This window comes from Oryctolagus cuniculus, chromosome 3 (genome assembly GCF_051225735.1).
Source record: "Oryctolagus cuniculus isolate XC-2025 breed Fujian yellow rabbit chromosome 3, ASM5122573v1, whole genome shotgun sequence".
Classification (NCBI taxonomy): Eukaryota; Metazoa; Chordata; class Mammalia; order Lagomorpha; family Leporidae; genus Oryctolagus; species Oryctolagus cuniculus.
The window spans coordinates 66,751,472-66,774,926 of NC_142869.1; the positions used below are offsets into that span (position 1 = coordinate 66,751,472).

Consider the following 23,455-nt stretch of genomic DNA (forward strand, 5'->3'; position numbering starts at 1 on the left):
AGATCTCTTTCTCTCTCTGGCTCTGCCTTTCTGTAACTCTTTCAAGTAAAGATAAATAAATCTTAAAAAAAAAAAAAACCATAATTTTTCAAAAGTATAACATAAAAATGGACTAGCATTGATTATTTCATTAACATGTTTTTTTATGTTACTAATTATTCATGGTTGGGATTTTTAGGTTTAAGTTACTGTATATTCATTTGTAGTTACTTTACCCTAATTTTTTTGGACTTAGCTATAATTTAAAAATATATGGAACTGACTACATATGATAATATTTAAAATTTACATTTTTTAATAAAAGTAAATTTCAAATTCAAAATAGTGTCACTGAATGTACTAGACATATCCAAAATTTCTTTTTCTTTGTATTACTTAAGTTTGAGTTTATGTCACACCACAAATGGCTAAAATGATGATACTTAGTATTTCAAGTGACTCCATTCAATGTTGTTTACACTATAGCTTTTAATATTTTTAAACAACAAGAAAGTGAATAAATAGTTAAAAATAATGAGTACCATTTTGTACTTATTGCAAAGATTTGTTTGTGTAGCAGTCCTCTTTCCCTTGCCTAATTTTCTATCTCTTGATTTAATTTTTTAAGATTATATTTATTTTAGAGGCAGAGTTACAGAGAGAGGTCTTCCATCCACTGGTTCGCTCTCCAAATGGCCGCAATGGCTGGAACTGAGCTGATCTGAAGCCAGGAGCCAGAAGCTTCTTCTTGGTCTCCCATGTAGGTGCGGGGGCCCAAGTACCTGGGCCATCTTCCACTGCTTCCTCAAGACATAAGCAGAGAGCTGGATTGGAAGAGGAGCAGCTGGGACACAAACCAGCCCCTGTATGGAATGCTGGTGCCACAGGTGGAGGCCTAGCCTACTATACCACAGTGCTGGCCCCTGGTTTTTCTTGAGGAATGTTACACTAAGCCATAGTACTGATGGAGGTTTTCTGTGACAGCAGCTCCCACATGCTGCTCCTCTGTCTTTTTAATCAACCTTCACATTAAAAGTGTTTTTGTTGCTTGGGAACATTTGGAAAATTTAACCAAAATGATTGTCTGTCTGATTATAAGCTTTGCTAGAATGAGGAGCCTGCTGGGGGACTTTCTCTATAAAGAAAGATGATAAACTCTGTTGCCTTCTGGCAACCCCACCTGCATCTGCTGTGGAGTTCTCTTACGCAACACCTCCTTGAAGAGATTGAGTCCTACCTGGGTAGCTAACACAACCCTGCATCTGATGGTAGGCTTTGAAAATTGTGGCACAACTCCGCAGAAAAAGAATTTGTGAGACCAGAATCTCATTGAAGCTAAATTCCTAACATGAGCAGTGTCTGAGTCCCTCTTCTGACTCTATAACAGAATACCTAAGACTCGGTGATTTAGGGAGAGTAGAGGCTTTTTTGGGTTCATGGTTATAACAACCCCCTCTTGAGGTAACTAATCCAGTTCCATGAGAGCAAGAGCTCTTTCCCAGGAGATAGCATTAAGCCCTTTGTGGGGGTGGATCCTTCATGATCCAACCTCTTTTTTTTCTTTGAAAAGGCAGAGTTACAGAGAGAGAGAGAGAGAGAGAGAGAGAGAAATATCTTCCATTCACTGATTCATTTCCGGAATGGTAACAATAGTCAGGCCCAGACCAGGCAGAAGCCAGGAGCCTGGAACTCTGGGCCTTCCACATGGGTAGCAGGGGCCCAAGCACTTGGGCCACCTTCCCCTGCTTTCCCAGGCGCATTAGCAAGGATAGATTGAAAGTGCAGCAGCCATGACTTAACTGAAACCAGCACTCATTTGGTGTGCTGGCATCACAGGCAGCTGCATAACCCACTGTTCCACAACACTGGCTCCCCAACCTCCTCTTAAAGGTACCATCACCTCTCAACATGATTATATTGGGTAACAGGCTCATCTTGAGTTTGGATGGGAATAAGCCACATTCAAACCATATCAGGCCGGCACCGCGGCTCACTAGGTTAATCCTCCGCCTCGCGGCGCCGGCAAACAGGGTTCTAGTCCCGGTCGGGGCACCGGATTCTGTCCCCGTTGCCCCTCTTCCAGGCCAGCTCTCTGCTGTGGCCAGGGAAGGCAGTGGAGGATGGCCCAAGTCCTTGGGCCCTGCACCCCATGGGAGACCAGGAGAAGCACCTGGCTCCTGCCATCGGATCAGTGCGGTGCACCAGCCGCAGTGTGCCAGCCGTGGCGGCCATTGGAGGGTGAACCAACGGCAAAAGGAAGACCTTTCTCTCTGTCTCTCTGTCTCTCACTATCCACTCTGCCTGTCAAAAAAAAAAAAAAAAGAGAGAGAGAGAGAGAAAGAGAGGGAGGGAGGGAGGGAGGGAGGGAGGGAAGGAAGGAAGGAAGGAAGGAAGGAAGGAAGGAAGGAAGGAAGGAAAGGAAGGAAGGAAGGAAGGAAACAAGGAAACAGAGGAGCTGGCACTCTGATATGAGATGCAGGTGTCCCAAGAGGCAGCCTGATGCACTGTGCCACAACACCCACCAGCCTTTTCTTAAGTTCTTTGAGAGTTTGAAAACCAAACTCAATTTCTGTTTCTCTCCTTTCATATATTTCTTATGAAAGACTATGACTCAATTGATTTTTGTATTCTCATAGCCTTATTTAAAAGTATGTGCTTAGTAAATAAAAGTGGCATCCCTGAGAACATTGGAAGGATTTGCTGACTTGTAAAGTTTACTGTTTATCATCTCTTCTGAATATGTCTTAAAATATAAATTTATAATTTATGTCTTTCCTGTGAACTAATTTCCCCCAAATATTAGAAGCTTGAAGGCAAAACTACTTCTCTCCAAGTCCTAGTAGGATAAAATATTAAATCCTCAATAACATATACTGATTTTAAAAATCATTTTCTGGGACAGATGTTATGGCACAGAGAATTAAACCACCACAGGAGACATTCATATCCAGTGTTGGAGTGCCTGGTTCAAGTACCAGCTCTTTCATTTCCAAGCACTTGGTTTTGGCCTGGCTCAGCCCCCAGCTGTTGCAGGTATTTGTGGAGTGAACCAGAAGGTGAAAGATCTCCCCTTTCCCACCCTACCCCATCACTCTGTTTTCAAATAAATAAGTAATCTAGAGACAGATCCTCTGTGCAGGGCTTTTGTCACAGTTCCGTTCTCTCTCTCTCTCTACATACATATACATATATATATATATGTGGAATATATATATATAGTTAGAATCCATAGTATGACGATCACTCAACTGATGTAAAATATCCTGTGTAACCTCTTTTTTAAGTGAAGTGCACTGATCTCAAGTTTGAACTTGACAGCTGTATACACCCAGGTACCCAACATCCCTGACAAGATACAGAGCATTGCCGTCACCCTGGAAAATGCCTGTCTGTCCTTCGCCAGTCTGCCCCCTCCTCTAACAACCACTTTTTTTATTACTTTATTATTTTTTAATTTATATGAAAGAGTTACAGAGAGAGGTGGAAACAGAGAGAGAGAGGGGATCTTCCATCCGCTGGTTCACTCTCCAAATGGCCACAATGGCCGGAGCTGAGCTGATCTGAAGCTAGGAGCCAGTAGCTTCTTCCAGGTCTCCCATGTGGGTGCAGGGGCCCAAGGATTTTGGCTATCCTCCACTGCTTTCCCAGGCATATTAGCAGGGAGCTGGATCAGAAGTGGAGCAGCCAAGACTCAAACTAGCACCCACATGGGATGCCAGCACTGCAGGCTGGGGCTTTAACCCTCTGTACCATAACACCGGCCCCCTACAACACCAGCCATTTTTCTAATTTCAGGTCCCGTATATTAGTTTTACTTGTTCTTGAATTTAGTATTAATAAAGTCATGCCATTCTTTGTCGACTTCTTTGATCAACATGTTTTTGAAGTTTGTGGTTGCATTAACTTTTCAAGAGCATTCACATTCCCATAATTTATTTAAAACAGAATGCTAACTTCTCATACTTAATGTTTATCGTGACACAAATGATTTTTCTTAGCCCTCTGGATTATGTGTAATCTTTATTATGGCCCATATATCTCCACTAAAATGTTTACATGTAAATTAAGTTGAAAAATGTAGGTAATAAAGACATATCAGGCTGGCACTGTGACATAGCGCCAGCATCCCATATGGGTGCCAGTTCAAGTCCTGGCTGCTCCACTTTCAATCCAGCTCTCTGCTGTGGCCTGGAAAAGCAAAAGATGGTCCAAGTCCTTGAACTCCTGCACCCAGGTGGGAGACCCAAAAGAAGCTTCTGTCTCCTGGCTTTAGATCGGCCCAGCTCCCACCATTAAGGCCATGTGTGCAGTGAACCAGTAGATGGAAGACCTTTCTCTTTCTCTGTCCCTCTCTCTCTCTGTAACTCTGCCTCTCAGATAAATAAATAAATCTTTTTTTAAAAAGATAATCAAATACAAGTGGTTCTTTATTGACTGTGTAAGGCAAGATTGTTTTCTAATAAGCAGTAATTCTTACTAGCATACCGTAAGGACAGTTCCTATTTCCTTGTCTTCCTGTGTGTTTTCTAGACACACAGACTAAAATGAAATGTTCCATTTTTCCTATAAGCTGTATGATTTTTTAAAATTTATTTTTAAGGAATACAAATTTCATAAGTACAACTTTAGGAAATATAGTTTTTCTCCCCACCATACCCTCCCTCCCACCCACACTCCCACTCCTCCTTCTCCCCTTGCCAGTCCCACTCTCCATTAATTAACTTTGTACACAGAAGACCAACTCTATTATAAAGATTTCAACAGTTTGCACACACACACATACAATATACAAAAACTGTTTGAGAACTAGTTTTACAGTTAAATCTCATAATAATCTCTGTTTAATACAACTCATTGAGGACAGAATCCTGCATGGGGAGTTGGTACACAGTGACTCCTGTTAATAATTAACACTCTTTTTTTTTTAAAGATTTATTTTATTTATTTGAAAGAGTACAGAGAGAGGAGAGGCAGAGAGAGAGGTCTTCCATCCGCTGGTTCACTCCTCAGATGGCTGCAATGGCTGGAGCTGCGCCGACCCAAAGCCAGGAACCAGGAGCTTCTTTCAGGTCTCCCACGTGGGTACAGGGGCCCAAGGCCTTGGGCTATCTTCTGCTGCTTTCCCAGGCCATAGCAGAGAGCTGGATCAGAAGAAGAGCAGCCGGGACTAGAACCAGCGCCCATATGTGATGCCGGCGCTTCAGGCCAGGGCTTTAACCTGCTGCACCACAGTGCCAGCCCCAACAATTAACACTCTGATGTATGACATCAGTGACTACCCAAGGCTCTTGACATGAGCTGCCTAGGCTATGGAAGCCTTTTGAGTCCACAAACTCCATCAGTATTTGGACAACGCCATAAGCAAAGTGGAAGTTCTCTCCTCTCTTTAAAGAAAAGTACATCCTTTGATGGCCACTTCTTTCCACTGGGGTCTCACTCAGAGAGATCCTTCATGTAGAACATTTCTTGCCACAGTATCTTGGCTTTCCACACCTGAAGTTGTAAGCTGTGTGTGTTTCTTTTAAGATTTACTTATTTTTATTTGAAAGTGAGAGTTACACAGAGAGAGGAGAGGCAGAAAGAGAGAGTTCTTCCATCCACTGGTTCACTCCCCAACTTGCTGCAACAGCTGGACTTGTGTCAATCTGAAGCCAGGAGCCAGGAGCTTCTTCCAGGTCTCCCACACGGGTGCAGGAGCCCATCTTTTACTGCTTTCTCGGGCCATAGCAGAGAGCTGGATCAGAAGTGGAGCAGCCGGGACTCAAACCGGTGCCCATGTGGGATACTGGTACTGCAGGTGGCAGCTTTACCCGCTACACCACAGTGCCAGCCCTAGCTGTGTGTTTTAATAGAGATCAGTTTGCTGTCTTCATTGTGAATCGGGGTTGAGGGCAGTAAGAAACCCCATTGTTTCCAGCCTCCACTTAGATGAACTGGCAGTGTATCAAGAAAATTCCCAGGGTGGAACAGTTTTATTACAATTCAGTACAATTGGTTCTTGCATAACCTTTAGAAAATCATACATAAAACATTCTCATCTATATAAATAAAAATCACCCACACACTTTATTAATAGCTTTGCTCACTTTTTTCCTAGGACTTATGTTGCATGTTCCTACCATGCCCCTTATTTTAGTTTTTTTCAAAGCTGACTTTCTATAAGCGTTCTTAAAAACAGAAAGGTTATGGTAATATCAGGAATCAGATGTAAGTGTCAGATAATTCTTGACAATTCCCACTAGACACAGATTTCTGTCTTGATCTCATACTATAACTAGTGTCTCTAGATGTCATTTTCACATTTTGTGACAGAGTGGCTTGTTCGCTAGAGACAGTTTAACTTCAGGAAAGAAAAAAAGGACAGAAGGTTGTAGTTTCAGGGCCAGCATTGTGTGGTAACAGGTTAAGCTGCTGCCTGCAGCACCCGGCATCCCATATGGGCACCGGTTTGAGTCCACTTTTTTTTTTTCTTTTTTTCTTTTTTTTTTTTTTTTTGACAGGCAGAGTGGACAGTGAGAGAGAGAGACAGAGAGAAAGGTCTTCCTTTTGCCATTGGTTCACCCTCCAATGGCCACCGCAGCCGGCGCACCGCACTGATCCGATGGCAGGAGCCAGGTACTTCTCCTGGTCTCCCATGGGGTGCAGGGCCCAAGCACTTGGGCCATCCTCCACTGCACTCCCTGGCCACAGCAGAGAGCTGGCCTGGAAGAGGGGCAACTGGGACAGAATCCGGCGCCCCAACCGGGACTAGCACCCGGTGTGCCGGCGCCGCTAGTTGGAGGATTAGCCTACTTATCCAGATCCCTACTAATGCGTCTGGGAAAAGCATCAGAAGATGGCCCAAGTGCTTGGGCCCCTGCACCCATGTGGGAAACCCGGATGAGGCTTTTGGCTTCAGCCTGGCCCAGCCCTGGCTGTTGCAGCCATTTGGGGAGTAAACCAACAAATGGAAGATCTCTCTGTCTCACCCCCCTCCTTCTCGCTCTGGGAGTTAAACCAGTAGATGGAAGCTAGCTAGCTAGCTAGCTAGCTCGCTCTCTCTCACTCTGCCTTTCAAATAAATAAATAAATCTTTTTTTAAGAAAAAGAAAGTTGTACTTTCATGGAAATAATTTTATTTGTGGTAATGTTTAGGGGTCTATTTTAAAATATACACTTTGAAGATGATGCTACTGTTGTTACTACAATAAATATGTGGTGAAAGAGGTTACGTGAATCTATCAGGTACAAGTCTTTATCTTTTTCCTTAGCTAGAGATGTTTTCCTTAACCAGAAACATGATTTTGGTCGTCATGTTCATGAATGCAAGGTTTAGATGGTTTCCATATATTCCCCAAAAATATGTGATATAAAATACAAAAATAATTTAATGTCTCTTGATCTAAGTACCAATTTAACAGAAAATATAAGAACTAGAACATGCTATATGGCATAACTATTCATAATGGAAAATCTACAGGACAAATTTCTTAGCTTTTCAATGAATGTAAGCAGTATTAAGGGAAATATGTGTAATTTTAGCTCAAAAGAGACTGAAGGGGCCAGCACTTTGGTGCGTTGGGTTAAGCAGCCACCTGCAGCACCGGCATCCATATGGGCACGGGTTTGAGTCCTGGCTGCTCCACTTCCGATCTGGCTGTCTGCTAATGGCCTAGGAAAACCACTGGAAGGTGGGCAAGTGCTTGGGTCCCTGCCATCCACATGGGAGACCCAGATGAAGCTCCTGGCTCCTGGCTTCAGCCTGGCCCATCCACTGTGAACCAGTGGATGGAAGATCTGTCTCTGTCTCTGTAACTCTGCCTTTCAAATAAATAAATCTTTTAAAAAAACACAGAGAGAGACTGAAGAGATCTGTACTGGACTATGGTCTTTTTACTTTTTATTTCTTGAGCTCTATTTGGTGGAACCAATAAGCTTTTGACAATAATGTAAATTAAAAATGTTATCTCAAAAATAAAATATTTCTGAATTAAAAGAGAGAAGGAGATCTATAGACCAGTTGCAGTGGTGTGTGGACCTTGTTTAGATACTAATCTGAACAAACCAGCTGTACAAAGATACTTTTGAGACAACTGGAAAAATTTGACCATTGATTGCATATTAGATGGTATAGTTAAATTCTTAATATAGGTAGGTATAATAAAGGTTTTGCAGTTTCAAGAAATAGTCCTTATCTTTTAATGATTCATACCAAAGTGGTATCTTTTATTTAAAATACGCTACCAAGAAGGAAAGAAAATTGGAGGTAGTAGATCAAACAAAAATAGCAAAATATTATTAGTTGTGGAAGCTGTGTAATGTAGGTTTGAAATTCTCTATAGTATAAAGTTAAAATAAAACATACACGTTGTGTTTTGTTTTGGCAAATAGCAGTACCCTGTCAATTAAATTCATGCATTAAGTTTGGAGGAAAGGCAGTGAGATTCCTGATACAGCTTTACCCAAACTACAACTCACTGCCTTCCCTCCTCTCACTTAATATACAAACTGCAGATGATAATGCATCCTTTGGAAACTGAATGAGAGAGACACCTCACCTTGGGAAGAGCAGAAGAACCCAGCACTAACAGCGCAGCTCAGGGTCTGTCTGTCTTCCGCAGCGTCTCCCTCCTGTGCCTTTGAGGCATTCTCCTGTTGTGGTATCAGTTATGTGGCCTTTCTTTGTTTATAGCCAGAACTTTTGACTTAATATATTGTTCTGTAAAAATGAATGCCTTTTGTGAATCAATAAGCCCTTTACAAACATCATTTTGTACAACAAATTCACCTGGGAACTTTGTCCCGAGACACTGATTTTATGGTCTAATTCTAGGAGAAAATAGAAGCAGATACTTTGGTCACAGTCGATAAAAAATGTATCCATGTCATACAGCAAAGAAAGTTTTCAAAATAAATGAACGTTGGCCGGCGCCGTGGCTCAATAGGCTAATCCTCCACCTTGCGGCGCCGGCACACCGGGTTCTAGTCCCAGTTGGGGCGCCGGATTCTGTCCCGGTTGCCCCTCTTCCAGGCCAGCTCTCTGCTATGGCCAGGGAGTGCAGTGGAGGATGGCCCAGGTGCTTGGGCCCTGCACCCCGTGGGAGACCAGGAAAAGCACCTGGATCCTGGCTCCTGCCATCGGATCAGCGCGGTGCGCCGGCTGCAGCGGCGGCCATTGGAGGGTGAACCAACGGCAAAAGGAAGACCTTTCTCTCTGTGTCTCTCTCTCTCACTGTCCACTCTGCCTGTCAAAAAAAAAATAAATAAATGAACGTTGATGTTGACAGCAGTTTCTTCAGTGCACCTGATCTTCTGAGTTGGTTTTCCTGTTGGTTGTGATGCTCTAGAAAGGAGCCTCACGAACTGACATTTCAGAACAGTGCCCTTTGTCTGAAATCACTGGACTCTCTCTGCCACAGTAGATTTAAGAATAAGCCAGATGTTCCGGGGATCCCACTCCATTGTAATTAAACTTAATAAGATACCATACATAAAAACAGTTGCATTTGAACATACTTGTGCAGTCTATGTTTATATCTGTATAATCAATTATATCTGCTAATTTTGAGTTCTGAGAGAGCCAAAGTCATTTCTGTGTAATTTTAATAGCCACTGTCACTATGATGATAGGAAAGTATGATGATATCTTGATAGGTGTAGCTTAATTAAACCCCATGTTGGGGATGGTGTTTTGTCTTAGTGGGTAAAGCTGCAACCTTCGACGCTGGCATCCCATATGGGCACTGGTTTGAGTCCTGGCTGCTCCACTTCCAATCCAGCTCCTTGCTAACGGCCTGGGAAAAACCAATGGAAGATCTCTCTCTGTCTTCCTCTCTCTCTTTAACTCTACCTTTCAAATAAATAAATAAATTTTTTAAAAAACAAAACCAAACAAAGAGCTTGTCACATCGTTTAAACCCCGAACTTCAAACCTAGAACTTATGATGAAAAAGGCTTAAGTACAAAAACATGTAAGATTGGATTTTAGAAAGTGTTACCATCCAGAGAATTTTTTTAATTATGAAGACTGTGTCATAAAATAGTCATAAAATTTGTATCCTATTGGTAAAAATAGTTGTCACTGTTTTTTGAGTACTCTTTTTCATGTGCTTCACTAAACATGATATTTACAGTCAGACAGTGTGGAAGTCAGTATGGCTAAGTTCATTTGTGGTTTTAGAGAAAATAACATTTCTGGAAGAACAGTGTTTGTTTCCTGGTCACAGTGAACCATCTGGAAGTACTGGAAAGAAAGCATGTTTCCTAAAACTTTTATGAAAACGACTCATCTTTGTGATAAAAACTGATAACCTCGCATCATAATAGCCATGCTCTTTGACCCTTTTCTAGAGTAGTCTTCATTTTAATTCTTAGCTTGTTTGCTTTTCGGGTTCGTCTGATACCTAATTAAGTTGTTGACAGGAAATGTAGCTTTCACAATTCAGAAGAGACATATTCTACTTTATAAAATTATGGTCCTGCATGTGAATTTTGAGAAGTCACTAAAGTGAACATTCTGTTCTTCACTTAAAACTATTAATCATTTCCATATCAGTCAGATATCTACAGCAGATATTCACTTGTTCTTGGTAATATGAATAGAATGGTAAAACTCAGAGAGTCCAATAAGGTTTAACCTGTGCTTGAACTTCTCCCACTGAATTTTCTCAAAGATTTATTTATTTATTTGAAAGGCAGAGTTACAGAGAAAGAGAAGGAGACAGAGAGAGAGAGAGAAAAATATTTTTTATCTGCTGGTTTACTCCCCAAATGGCCACAACAACTGGGGCTGGACCAGGCAGAAGCCAGGAGCTTCTTCTTGGTCTCCCACAGGGTTGCAGGAGCCCTGGGACTTGAGCAGTCTTCCACTGCTTTCCTAGGCACATAAGCAGAGAGCTGGATAGGAAATGGAGCAGCCAGGACTCGAACCAGCTCCCTTATGGGATGACAGTCGGTGCTGTACACCTGCTGGGCCACTGTGTCATAGTGCCGACCCCCCCCCTCAAATTTTTTTGCCACAACTGCTAGACAGATATGCTTACCTTTTGCTTTGCATGGTAATATGTAGATGAACATGCAAACAAGTGGTAAAAGATTAGTAAAGCAGTGAAAAGAAAAATAAAATAGACAAAGCATTTCATCAACAAACTACATTCCATTTCTGAATGCTTCTTTATCTTTTCCTCTTCCTTATGAATCTGCCTCCAGTAACTGTCTTATTCTTTCTTATAGTACAGATCCAGTGCTCAGAGTAGTTCATTTAAGCCAGGGTGATGACTTAGGCCAAAAACTTTAAGTAGCTGCCATGAGATGTTGTCATTAGTTTGCTACCTGCAGGAAAACAAAGTGAAATGAAAATATACAAATGAAGCAAGAATCTCTTCTACCTAATGTTTGAGACAAGGGGACAGGGCTTAAAAATAGGTTTTCTTAAAATTTATGTATTGTTAGTCCATATTAAGAGAACAAATGAAGCTTTCTTTTCGGTTTGGAATTTTATAAAAGTAGGAACAGCAGCTTGTGAAGAGTAAAAACAGACATTAATCATCAGTGTAAAACTGCATGTCACCACCTTGTACTCATAGCTCGAAAAGCCAAAGTTTGAGTGTGTCCATAAGCAAGATTAGCTACAGTGCCCGGTTACCATGGTGGTAGTGGTGGAGTATTTGATAAGAGCTGCTATATGGCAATGTATTCGGTATTGATACTTGATAAAGAAGGGTGAGGAATTATGAATTGGCATCTAGGATAATAAAGTTGCTCATGTACCTTTAAAAGTAATCTCTTTTAAATAAACTCATACTGAGAGAATAACCATTAAAAGTTTAATTGTAGTTTTTTATCGTTTTGTTTCAATACTAAAAACTGTCGACCAGATAACATCTAAATGTACCTTTTTCAATGTGACAAAGTTACATAAGAAGAGAATCCCCTTGCACGTAAAGAAAAATGCAATTATTTTCTATTCTGAATCTCCAGACTGCTGTTTTAGAAAATCATATCTGATTATTTGCTCAGCAGAAGATTATTGAGTTGATTTAGCTGTGATTTTACTTAACAAAGCTTCAACTGCATTCCTACTGTGGAGTCCGCCAAAGGTAGAGAGATATAAACGATACATTCAAACTGTGATTTTTGTGAACAGGGCCATCGATGCACCCCTCGGAGCTAATAGCGGAGATGAGAAACAGTGGGTTTGCACTGAAACGAAATGTACTGGGGAGAAACTTGACCGCAAATGATCCATCACAGGTAATGATCTTTTTATCAGTAAGCTGAAAATGTCTATAAATCTAAATGTGATTGCTTGAGAATTGCTACTTAATGTTTTCCAATATGCATATATCCATAGGAAATATAGAGCAAAGAAAATGCCTAAAATGTGTTTTGATTTTGCCTCTTTATTATTTTAACCTAAATGAGAAATTGTTTATAAACCTATATTTTAATAAATGAAACTGCTCCTCTTGGATTTATGTGGATAAAATACCTAACTGAACTGGTGATCAGATAGTTGTTTTCTCCTTCCTGCTAACTTATGCCTGACATTAAATAGAACCAGTGGAAAGAAGGATATGAAAATAAACCCCCCAAAAATTATAGAAATGACTTTAAACTTCTTAATTCAACTGTCATAATCCAGAAAATGGTACATTGGAAAGGCTATATAAGTATTATCATATATTTGATATTGTACTGTTGAAATTATGAAGTTAAACTTGTGGATTCTTTGACCTTCCTATATCAGACTCATGATCTTAGATTTTATATTGCATTAAATCAGCAGTGAAATATTTGAGCAAACAAGTGTCTCATTTCAAGAGACAGTGATTGGAAGCCATGCTATAAATAAGGCTTTAACTGTGCTTCTCTATTGTCCTCTTTCTGATAAAATTTGCCAGTGCTGACAGCAGTCATGTTAACCTCCTAGTGCAGGCGGACCACAGAAAAATGTTTAAATTCCCTCTCACTTCCCAATTAAAAATGTCATGTTCATTTATATACAATGAATATGTTCCTAATACAAAACTTACTTATAAATGTTTCTTTCTCATCTGATAAGTAACTTGTCTTAAAAATCTAACAACTTATTGATATCTTTGTTGAACCAGGAGTACGTTGCAAGTGAGGGTGAAGAAGACCCAGAAGTTGAATTTTTAAAGTCTCTAACAACCAAACAAAAACAGAAGCTTCTCCGGTAATTAGGAATTTATATTCAATGGATTTATTTTTTCTTTATGTTTCATCATAGCATCATATAACCCTAATCATAAGAGCTCATGAAGTTCCTTAAACCAGTCATCACAATTATTGGTTTATTATTCAGCAATAGTATTACAAATCTTCCTTTTCAGTGATAGGAAAAGGAGTGTCAGGTTATATGTTCAGATTATACCACAAAACTGTTGCACTTTTTAGAACATGGTATTTGGAAATAGACTTATTTGTACATTAGTATATTTTTTGCACACAGTTTTCAGAAAATGAGTATTTGCTCCTCATATTATACATGACCCCGTATGTTTGGGCCATGTAGTTTCTAACTTTTTTCAGTTTCATGAGAAATACTGGAAGATTGCTTAAATCGAGGTCAGTACAGATGTTGTTAAACAGATGGCCTCTGGAGTGAAGAATCTAAGACATGTCCGCTGCAGCCCATAGAGGGAGCTCATGATGTCTTCAGTGTGCAGTTCTGAGCGTGCTTGGAGAGAGCCAGTGAAGACGCTGTGATTTCACAGTGCCAGAGACTGCGATGTGCTCTCTAGGCATTCAGAATGCCTTAATATGGTTGTCCTAATTATTTTTAGAATTAAATAATTGTTGAAAATTAGTATGTGAGTAATTTATATAACAAAGTATCAAAATTTTAAAATATGTTCTTATTCAGAATTTCTGGAGCATGTACTCTTAAATTTTGGTAATCAATGTTGATTAGTTTCCACACTTTAGTCATATATAAAGTTAATTTTTCATCTGATTATAGCTGTATATTTTCAGATTGCAATAAGTACAACTAATGTTATACAGATCTTTCATAGGTTTTCTTTAGACTAACATGGCCATTTATTTACAGTGCTATCGTTTCAAATTCTAGCTTACTAACAATGTGATTTTTAAATTTTATTTCTTTATTTTAATTTTTTTGTTGAAAGGCAGAGAGAGATGACAGAGATAGATCTTCCATCCATTGGTTCACTCCGTGAATGCCCACAAACACAAGGGCTAGGCCAGGCTGATGCCAAAAGCCTAGAACTTTATTCAGGCTTCCCACGTGTATGGCAAGGAGCCAAGTTCTTAGACCCTCACCCGCTGCCTCCCACTGTACACATTAAGCAGAAAGCTACAATCAGAAGCAGAGCCAGGACTGATACTGAGGCACTCACCAAATACCTACCCCACAATGGCTTTTTAAAATAGTCATTACTATGACTATCATCAGTATACTGATGAAGTATACTCAGAGACTTGGCTTAATGCATTTAATTTTTTAGTTTAAACTTCATGTATACAAGTCTGGAATAAAACGAAAATGATTTGTCATTTAATAAAGTAAATAGCATGTTTAGATATGGATACCATTTTTAGTAGTTCCTGAGAAACTAAAAATTGTCTACGGACAATTCTGTCGCCGTTGCGGAAAGGACAGTTTTTCACAGTCTGCACCTCTTTCTTCTCTATTACAGGAAATTGGATCGGCTTGAGAAGAAAAAAAAGAAAAAGACAAAAGATAGAAAAAAGAAAAAGCTTCACAAGAGAACTAAACACAAAAAACATAAAAACAAATCCTCTTCTTCCTCCTCCTCCTCGTCTTCTTCTTCCTCCTCCTCCTCCTCCTCCTCTTCCTCCACTGAGACTTCAGAAAGCAGCAGTGAGAGTGAGAGTGACAGCAAAGGGAAGAAAAGAGAAAAGAAGAAAAGAAAGAAAAACAGGTGTTCTGGGAATAGCAATGATTCTGAAGAGAAGGACAAGTCTAAGAAGAGGAAACTTTATGAAGAACTTTCTAGCAATCACAGCAAGGAAAAAGCCAAGGAAAAGCTTGGGTTTTTAAAACAGGAGCATTCTGGGGAGAGTAGCAAACGGGGCCATTCTGATTATGACAGAAAGGCCAGAAGCCATAACCATGGCCCAGAAAAGAGAAGATCTGAAAGACACGAGGGGAGCAGCAGAGGCCACAGCAGGGATGAGAGGAGGAGGAGCCGAAGCCGAAGTCCTGATGGTTACAAGCAGAAGGAGACAGGAAGGCAGTCACAGTGGAGTCCCAGGGAAGAGCGGAGTGGAAGAAATGATGTCAGAAGCCACGGCACACATAAACACAGAGAAAACACAGAGAGAGAGCACTCGGGAGATAAACGGACAAAAGTGACACAGCGGCGAAGCAGGAGTAGAGAATAAAGAGAATGTGTGTGGCAATCACCTGGAAACAAAACCGTCTCCATTTTCTCACTGAGTACCTTTCGCAAGGGCTAACTTGTGTGCTATGTGTTTCTAATGAAAAAAAAAAAACTTTTAATTTTCCATTTCTGTAACTTGTCATTTCAAGTATAAAACTGTATGTGCACTGTAAGAATGAATTTTGCAAATATTTATAAGTAATCTGAGGGCTGTAGAAACAATTTCTATTGGTAACTGTTTTTTGAGCCCTGTCCCAGATAAAAACCCCATATAACTCTGTGACATTTCTTTGTTCTGAAATATCATTAAAAGAATGACAGTACATTGAATGGGTATAATTTAATTTTCTTTTTTAAATTCAAATTTGTGATTTTACAACTGACTTTTACTTGAAGCCAAGTACAATCATTGTTGGAATTCACTAGTGTGAACTAAACAGTGGCTTGATCAATATTTAAGACTTTGAAACTCCCCTCAGGTGTTTTGTTCTACAGAGTAAGCTACAGGGTATACATTTGGATGATGTGTTTGTGTGCTGCCATACACATTACCTCAGAGGCTCAACAGGACAAATGCATCATCTGAACGGTTTCGGAGATCAGAAGTCTGACGTATCCTTGGGCTACTGCAGTGTCAGCTGGCCTGTGTTCCTCCTGGAGGCTCCAGAGGAACATCTGCTTGTTTATTAATTCCAGCTCCTGGATGCCGTCTGCATGCCTTGGCGCCTGGCCACCTTCCACCGTTTCCAAAGCTAACAAAGGAAAGTCAAGTCCTTCTCACAACTAATCACCCTGGCACTTCGACATTATGCAGCCCTCTTCCAGTTATAAGGACCCCCTGATTACACCAGGCCTATCTGAAGAATCCAGGGTGATCTCCCTATTTTTAAGATCAACTTACTTGCAACCTGAATTCCCCCTGTCCGTGCAGTACAACATTCACAGGTTCCAGGGTTAGAGCTCTGTACATCTCTGAGGGACAAGCATCCTGCCTATCACTGGTGGCCTTTGTACCACAGGTACCCAACTCTCCAGAGGGTTAAGCATTCATGTAATGTCACAACACACCGCAAACCAGATATACTTCATGAGTATCAGTATATAAAGCATGTTTGAATGTAGCCACAGAATTTCCCATGTGTTTGAAAGAATATGTAGGGTAAAGAGAAACTAGAAAAAAAGTCCGCAAGTACCATGCAGTTCCAAGAACATTGCACATCATGTAGAGAGTATTTTTATTACTAGGGTTCCATTTTTTAAATAAAAACGTCTGCTAGTGAATACAAGAATACCAATGAGATGGCTGATTTCGTAAGTCCTATAGGAAAGCAAGTGCGAAGGAGACGTGAGGCCACCCTACGTAGACTTTATGCACACACATAAGTGCCCGCTAAAGATGCTAAGTAAAGATGTAAGCAGCTCTTTGTTTAGATTTTAAGAGTCGGAGAGGAGATGAAGTTGAATTCCTTCTACAGTATTCTTTAATAACAGTGCACCTCAAAGATTCCTTCACGTAAGAAAAAGCGTGCATTTCAAATTGATAGAGACTGCTAATTTACACCTTGAGCTCATCAGTGTTGCAGTGATTATTTTCTACCTTACACCTTTTTAGACTTTATAATTTTTATAATGTCAAAACCTGTGCAATACTTACTGCCTTAACGGGTTTCTGAACCAATGTAGTGTTCACGAAGAGAAATGTTGAAATGCATCCTGTAATTAAAAATGAATTAAAGAAATACATTATCATTTTACATTTTTTTCTCATTTGACTCATTAAAGCGTGGTCCACTTTTAACTTTGTATAAAGTGGCAATAAGAATATTTTTTAGTCTTTTAATTAGCCTTCACAGTTAAGAAGTTACGAAGTGCTCTAAAAGCCCCAATAATCTCTTCAATTCTGAGAAAAATTTCTAGTTAGTTAGGTAAGATGTTGATTTGCTATTTGGCTTTCAGCCTCGGTCACGGAGGGTCGTGGACAGGCCCAGTGGCCCAGCGTTCTAAGGTAGTAACTCCAGGAACAGAAGGAGGCTGAGCCACAGAACAGTAACACATAGCTGTGAAGGAGCCCACCTTAACATCCTTTGCAAATTCTAGTGATACCAGAGAAAAGATAGTGATTTTCTAAATAAAAATATTGGGTATCTAATTCTACTTTCGATTTTGAAATGTAAGGTAGAAACCAGAGCTGAACCTTGAAATGCAAAGGATGCCTAGTAGTAGGTGAGGAGTACAGAAAAACCCTCCAGGTTGATGAGCCCATGAGCTGAGCATCCAAACAAAAGTCCTCGCCAGTGGGATGTTTTAGAAAACCAGTCTGATGAAACGTATCACTCTTACCCTCAACAGAGAAATTCTGTTATGGAAATCTGAGTACGCCTAAGTATTTTTATTTGCCCTTGGGCCTAGAACCGCACTGAGAGGCCTGGGCCCATTTTGGAGGCTCTGGCCCGGCCCGGCCTCTTAGCCCCTGGCCTAACATTTAACATAACACTAGCAAATTAATTCCTGTAGGAGGTGCTGTCGATTTATAAATGGCCAGGAAAATCGGGTTGCTAGGTTAGGACTTGTTTATCTGAACGTCTAGTGGTAAATTAGTCATAATTTCTTTCAATAAATGCCCAAACAGGCAGAGGTGGCTGCAGCGTGGCGGCCGGTGTGCTTACCCCGCCAGGTGAACTTGAGACGTTGTTCCGAACCACGGGAAAGCTTTGCATGGGGAAAGCCTCGGAGCGCCCTTTCTTGAGGTTCTCCCCCAGCCGCTGCTCGCCGACGGGGAGCGCCGGGCGCGGGCGTGGCCCGGCGAGAAGCTCCCCGCATTCTGCGTGCTACAGCGTCCAAGCCCCCTGAGTTTGAGTCCACCGGGCCGGGCCGCGCCCCCGACCTGCGGGCCGCTGGGCCACGGCGCTGGCGCAGACCGCTCAGGGAGGCCACATCGTCCACACCCTGCACTTAGGACCTGGAAGAAAGCTGCACTTTTAGCTTCAGCGGCTGAGAGATATTTAAAAATCTCATTTAGGTTTTCTGAAAAGAACACCTTTGCTCTAGTTGGCACTTCTTGAAAACAGATAAAGAAAGGCGTACGCTAGCTGCTTGCCTTGCGAGCTTTTCAGGATCAAAAAGAAGAAACGCGTTTTCAAAAGTTGGGAAGAACAAATAAGACCGGAGGGGCCTCTAAGGTTTGGAAAAAGCGGTGGCAACTGAGCCCCCTCACTCCCCTCCAGAGACCGAGCCTTCTACACCCGGCTCCCGCCGACAGGAGGGGAAGCAGACACCTCCTCGCCCACCGCCGTCCCCCCATCCGCGGCGCTGATGCGAACCCCAGAACCCCACATTCGGCACCAAGCAAGGTGCGGGGTGGGGCGCGCCGGCTGCTGCGGCCCATGAGCCTGCGACCCCACAGAGACACCCGACGCCCAAGCCCTCCGTGCCGAGAACGGGGAGGCCGGGGCATTCCGGGACTGGCCAGAGCGAGCCAAGGACGGCTCCCGAAGGAGCCCGTGCCCCCGAGGAGACGCCACCCCGCGTCCTCCGGCGGGTTCCTTCCAGACGCGCGTCAGGCCCCCTTTTGAGCACACCCCAGAGCCCCAAAGGGAGAGGCTGAGACTCCGGGGGGCACACTCCCTTCCCAGAACATGCGCCTCCCGCGCGACGAGGCCGCTCGACTCCCTACCCACGGGCAGAGAGTCCGAGTTGGCTTTCCGCACGGCCCCTGGCCCCGCGGGGCGGCCCGAAGCCCGCCCGGAGAAATTCTCAGGCTGCCCAGGCAGGAGCTGAGGCCCGGGGCTCGGCGCGCCGGGGCCGCCGCGGGCCCTCGCCTGCCTGCCAGCTCCCGCCCGAGCTCGCCCGGCCTCGGGCGCGTTTCCGCGGCGCGGGCCGCAGGGCGCCTCGCCCTCGGGGCTCCGGGAAGCCAGCGTCCGCGGCGGCTCGCGAGCCACAGGTGAGGCGCGCGCTCCGGGCCTCCGGTCCTCACCTCTGACTCCCGAGGCATCCGTGAAAACGTGAACGCCCGCCAGCAATCCGCGATTGGGGGAGACACCCTGTGACTCTGCGATTTCTTTTATAAACGGATAGCCCAGAAGTGCTCAGATGCCTGCAAAACAGTGCAAAATCCTCAGGATTAATTCCCAAAGGGAGAGTGCAAGCGTCTTGGAAAACCCAACAGTGCTCAGGTGCTGCGCCTCCCCGGGTCCCTGGAGGGCCGTGTCCCCACGGACGTTCCGGAAAGTCGTCCTCACCAGGAGTTAGGAACACCTCGCACATATTTATATCAATAATATATGGGGCAGGCATGTCTGTATGTGTTTACCTCACACGTATTTCCATAAACTCCAGCGTCTGGAAGGGGGTGGGGTGGGGGTAACACCGAACGGTTAAAATTATGGAGAAGGGATAATAACTGATTACTAATTTGAAAGTAAATAAACAGGTGACTTTTTCAGATCAAATCCCTCCTTGGATCGTTACAATAAATATCTCTGAAGGAAGCTCTCTATTTATGTTGTCATTGATTAATTCTTCACTACCTCATTTGATTTCGATTTAGAACGATTTGATTCTAATTTAATTAGCATGTAATTTGGATGTACATAATTACTGTAATTATGACATTCAGGTAAGGCAGCTTTAGGCTGAAAGGCAATTTCAAATTTTCTAGCAACCTACTTTGTACTGGGAAATGGACAAGGACTTTGCGCCCTGCTATCCAAGTAGTAATTAGCACATCTTTGAAATAGGCAGTGCGGCGGGGTTTGTATTAAAACAGCAAATACAAACCCAGCCCAGTTACCCGCCGCAAAGGTGGCTGAGAGAACCGGGGAACTCGTCGCGGTCCGCCGCCTCCAGGCCGGGTAGCTTGGAGCCTCGGCCGGGCTCTCGCGGCCGCGGGCGCCGGCTCCTCCGCCGTCCCGGGCGCGGGGTTCGAAGGTGTCGCTTTTAACATTAAAATACAATAAATGCGGGGAGCGGGTCGGGGGGCAGCCAGAAAGGATGGGAGGAAGACCTCGCAAGACCTCTGCGGGCCGGGGTGGGGGTGGGGAAGTGGGTGGGCCCGGGCGAGGAGGGACGGGGCGCCGGGGAGGCCGACGCACCGAGAGCGAGCTGGCCGGCGCCCCCAGCTGTCACCCATTTCAGCTGAGAGGTCTCGGAGGGAGAGGGGGAGGCAAAAGGCGTCAGAGTGTGTCGGGAAGGGTGCGCACCCTTCGGTCGGGGTTGGGGGCTGGGGGTTTCTCGCCGCCGCCGCCGCCCGGGGGCCCGGGCCGAGGTGGCCGTCGGGAGGACAGGGCGACAGGCCTCTGCGGCCGTGCCCGAGTCCGGCGGCCGCGCCGCGGGTGCCTCGCCCCGCTCCTCCGAGGGGCCTGTGGTGGGGAGGGCCCGGCGCCTGCTCCACTCCGCGAGGCCCTCGGATCCCGGGTCCACGCTGCGCGCACTGCCGGGCCCCGTCCCGGGTCCTCGGCGCTCGGCGATGCCAACTCCGAGTGGGAAGACCCTGGAGTCGCCTTGTAGAGGACGTTACGAGCGACCGTCCTGCGACCAGGGCCGAGCAGGACTTCATTTCGTTTGTTTTTGTTTGGGTGTTCGGCTTGCACGTTCCAGAAACGACCTCCGTCCTGGGGAGCCGCTTCTGAGCTGTGCCCGCCAGCAGCGTGGCCCGGTGCCCGCGCGAACACAAACCCTCGCCGGTCCGCTTGGCCGTGGCCTGCTCGCAGTGGCCAAGGGCGGGCGCCGGGCTGCGCTCGAGTGGCCGCGGGCCGGGCCGACAGCGCGGCCTTCCCGCTTCGAAGCTCTAGATGGCGCCCGCGAGCCGCACTCGCCGCGCTCCTCTTCGGGGAATCAAGAGCTACTGTCAAACATAAAAGCAAATCAGAGTTTTCAGTTTTTTTAATGTGTTAAGAATGTTATTCCTTAAGAAAATTTGTAGCTAAATTATTCTCACTTAAAATAAACACTTAGTATACCAATTACACAAATGGGCGGGATTTATGTGAGATTTACTTCATCTGCATTTTTGTAGTGGAAGAGAGCCTTGGTGAATACAGATAATAGATGCAAACAAGATTAGAGTTAAAATAAATAAAGTTTCCGTCTGAATAAAAAGAAATTCAATTTTACTAGACTTGCAACGACGTGACGGAATGGCCAGACACGCCGTCCAGGTGCACACTCTAATCGCATCAGAATAATGTTGTTCCCCCCCACCCCCCACGCCCGCCCCTGGAGGAAAGAACACATTTTCCGCTTCCTCGTCAGGTAGGGTCCAAGGCGGCAAAGCAGCGTCAGGAAAGGAAGCCAGGGAGGGTGTGAGGGGGCCGAGACGGCGCGGGGCGTTCGCTCCTGGGCTGCCAGGAAGCTAGAGGGCGAGGCGCGGGAGGCACCCGCCAAAACGAAATCGCGATTCCCGCACCCCACCCGGGCCTCCAGGCCGCAGCCTGAGAGGCCCCGCCGAGGGGGCCCTGGGGAGGCGCGGCCCCACCTCCGATGGGGACCACACTCGGTCCTCACTTGGAGGGGTTCTCTCCAATTTGCTCGGCCTCAGCCGGTGGTCGCCAGCTCGGGTCGAGGTTCCGCGAGACCCAGGGGCGCCCAGGGCCGGAGGGCGGCATGGGGTGGGCCCAGGGGTCGGTTTCTTCCGTGGGTTTCGGCCGCGGGCGGGGCCCCGCTGCCCTGCGGTTCGGGTTTGGCGCGCTCGGGTCCCCCCCTCCCACCCCGGCTGAACGCCGGGCCCGGCCGCCGCCCGCCGCCCCGGGAGCCGCGGTGATGGACGTCCGCTGACCCGCGGGCCAGAGGCCTTGATCACTGGCCTGCGGAGGGAGCCGCGCGGCCGGCGGGACCTGCGCGGCCAGGCCCTTTGATCTGCCCTTTATTATCCCCGGGAAACAAAGCGGCCTGGGCCGGACGCCCGGGCGCCCTCGCTCCCCGCAGCCCAACACAGCCTCGGCCCCGCGGCGCAGCCCGCGCCCCCGAACGCGCCGAGCACCCTCCGGACCTCCAGCGCGCGGCGTCCCCCGCGAAACTCCACGGAGGCCCGGCGCGAGCCGGAAGGCGCGTGCAGGCGCGGGTGGGGGAGCCCCGGTCACGAACATTCCAAGCGGAGACAGAAAATGGCGAAAGTGAGACGAAACTTGAGGAAGAAGAGCAGGGCCGCGCAGGCTGCGGCGAGCGCCCAGAGGGAGGAGAGGGTTCAGAAGCCACCGCACCCCGGGCCGCCGACGCCCCGCTGGGGACCCTCGTTCTGTTCCTTCGCCACTTTGCCGCTTGGCTTCTCCGAGCAGAGTGGGGAAAAAACGTTTTGTTGACTGCTAGTGATTTTTTTCTCTCCTGAGAATCAAAACCTTCACTCAAGTTCCCTAGACGGACGGTCATCGAGAAAGAAAAAGAAAATCTGTTGGTGCTGACTTCGCTTGTGTTTTTCCTATTGTGTGGGAAGCCTTTTAGAAATATTTCTATCCTATGAATATGTACTTTATTTTCTAAATTAATTTTTTTCTCGAATTGCGAAATTATCTCATTTACCAATTTCTCTTTTCTCTCTCCCTCCCTTCTCCCTCTTTCAAACCGAGGCTGTTAAGTTGGTGGTCAGAAGACAAAGAGAGTGAAAATAATTTTCATTTCAATAATTGCCTTCTGGTCAATTTAACTGTGCCTTATTTTGAAAGAGACTGTCTAAATGAGATTCCTGTCCCAAATGTGTTCCCAGGCCTGATCCCAGCCTTTAATTATTCCTGAGTTTTTTTCTTCAGAATAAGACGCCGCACTGAGTAATCACAAAGAAGTCAGAGAGCATCCTTGAACCTTTTCAGAAGCAGCGCCACTGATATTCAAATAACCTGCGAGGGCCATTTGCTGGCGCGGGGACTAGCCATTTCCAATTCACTATTTGCATAGATCAGCCGTCTTTGAAAAGGAAAGGAGCAGTTGTCGTCCATAACATTAAAAAGCCTAGTTATCAAATCAAGTGCTTAGTTTGGGGGCTTTTAAAACGTTTACATTTTATCTCAGGTTGCCCTTTACGTTTGACATGCAAATTTGGTGCAGTTAATTTAGACAATTAAAAAGATCTTCAAGGGAGCTTTGTCACAGAGAATATTTGGAGTTTTCCCCGTGGA

At 44.8% G+C, this 23,455-nt stretch overlaps 2 protein-coding genes across 3 annotated transcripts in view; one reads left to right on the forward strand and one right to left on the reverse strand.

Moving 5' to 3' along the window:
* Nucleotides 1-15,680, forward strand: part of CIRSR (corepressor of RBPJ and splicing regulator) — a 40,731-nt gene extending 25,051 nt beyond the window's left edge. The window contains exons 8-10 of the mRNA XM_002712296.6: nt 12,104-12,210; nt 13,071-13,156; nt 14,643-15,680. Coding sequence (XP_002712342.4) covers nt 12,104-12,210; nt 13,071-13,156; nt 14,643-15,351 — 902 coding nt within the window. The 3' untranslated portion in view covers nt 15,352-15,680. The remainder of the gene's footprint in view (nt 1-12,103; nt 12,211-13,070; nt 13,157-14,642) is intronic.
* A 285-nt stretch (nt 15,681-15,965) lies between these two features.
* Nucleotides 15,966-19,466, reverse strand: LOC149127369 (uncharacterized). Of its 2 annotated transcripts, XM_089328135.1 has the most exons (4): nt 19,324-19,466; nt 18,017-18,309; nt 17,005-17,063; nt 15,966-16,102 (listed from the first exon to the last, which is right to left on the reverse strand). In XM_089328135.1, exons 1-3 carry the CDS (start codon nt 19,339-19,341, stop codon nt 17,009-17,011), a joined length of 366 nt encoding a protein of 121 aa, XP_089184261.1. In that variant the 5' UTR covers nt 19,342-19,466; the 3' UTR covers nt 15,966-16,102; nt 17,005-17,008. The 2 variants fall into 2 exon arrangements, with proteins under 2 accessions (XP_089184261.1, XP_089184259.1); XM_089328133.1 differs by lacking the exon at nt 15,966-16,102 and having other exon boundaries at nt 16,870-17,063.
* Between the last annotated feature and the right edge of the window lie 3,989 nt (nt 19,467-23,455).

What these genes read in the sequence shown, in the direction of transcription:
- LOC149127369 (XM_089328135.1), bottom strand. An exon ending in TCTCAAGTTCACCTGGCGGG is followed by an intron (nt 17,064 to 18,016) that starts GTAAGCACACCG and finishes TTTTAATTACAG; the next exon opens with GATGCATTTCAACATTTCTC.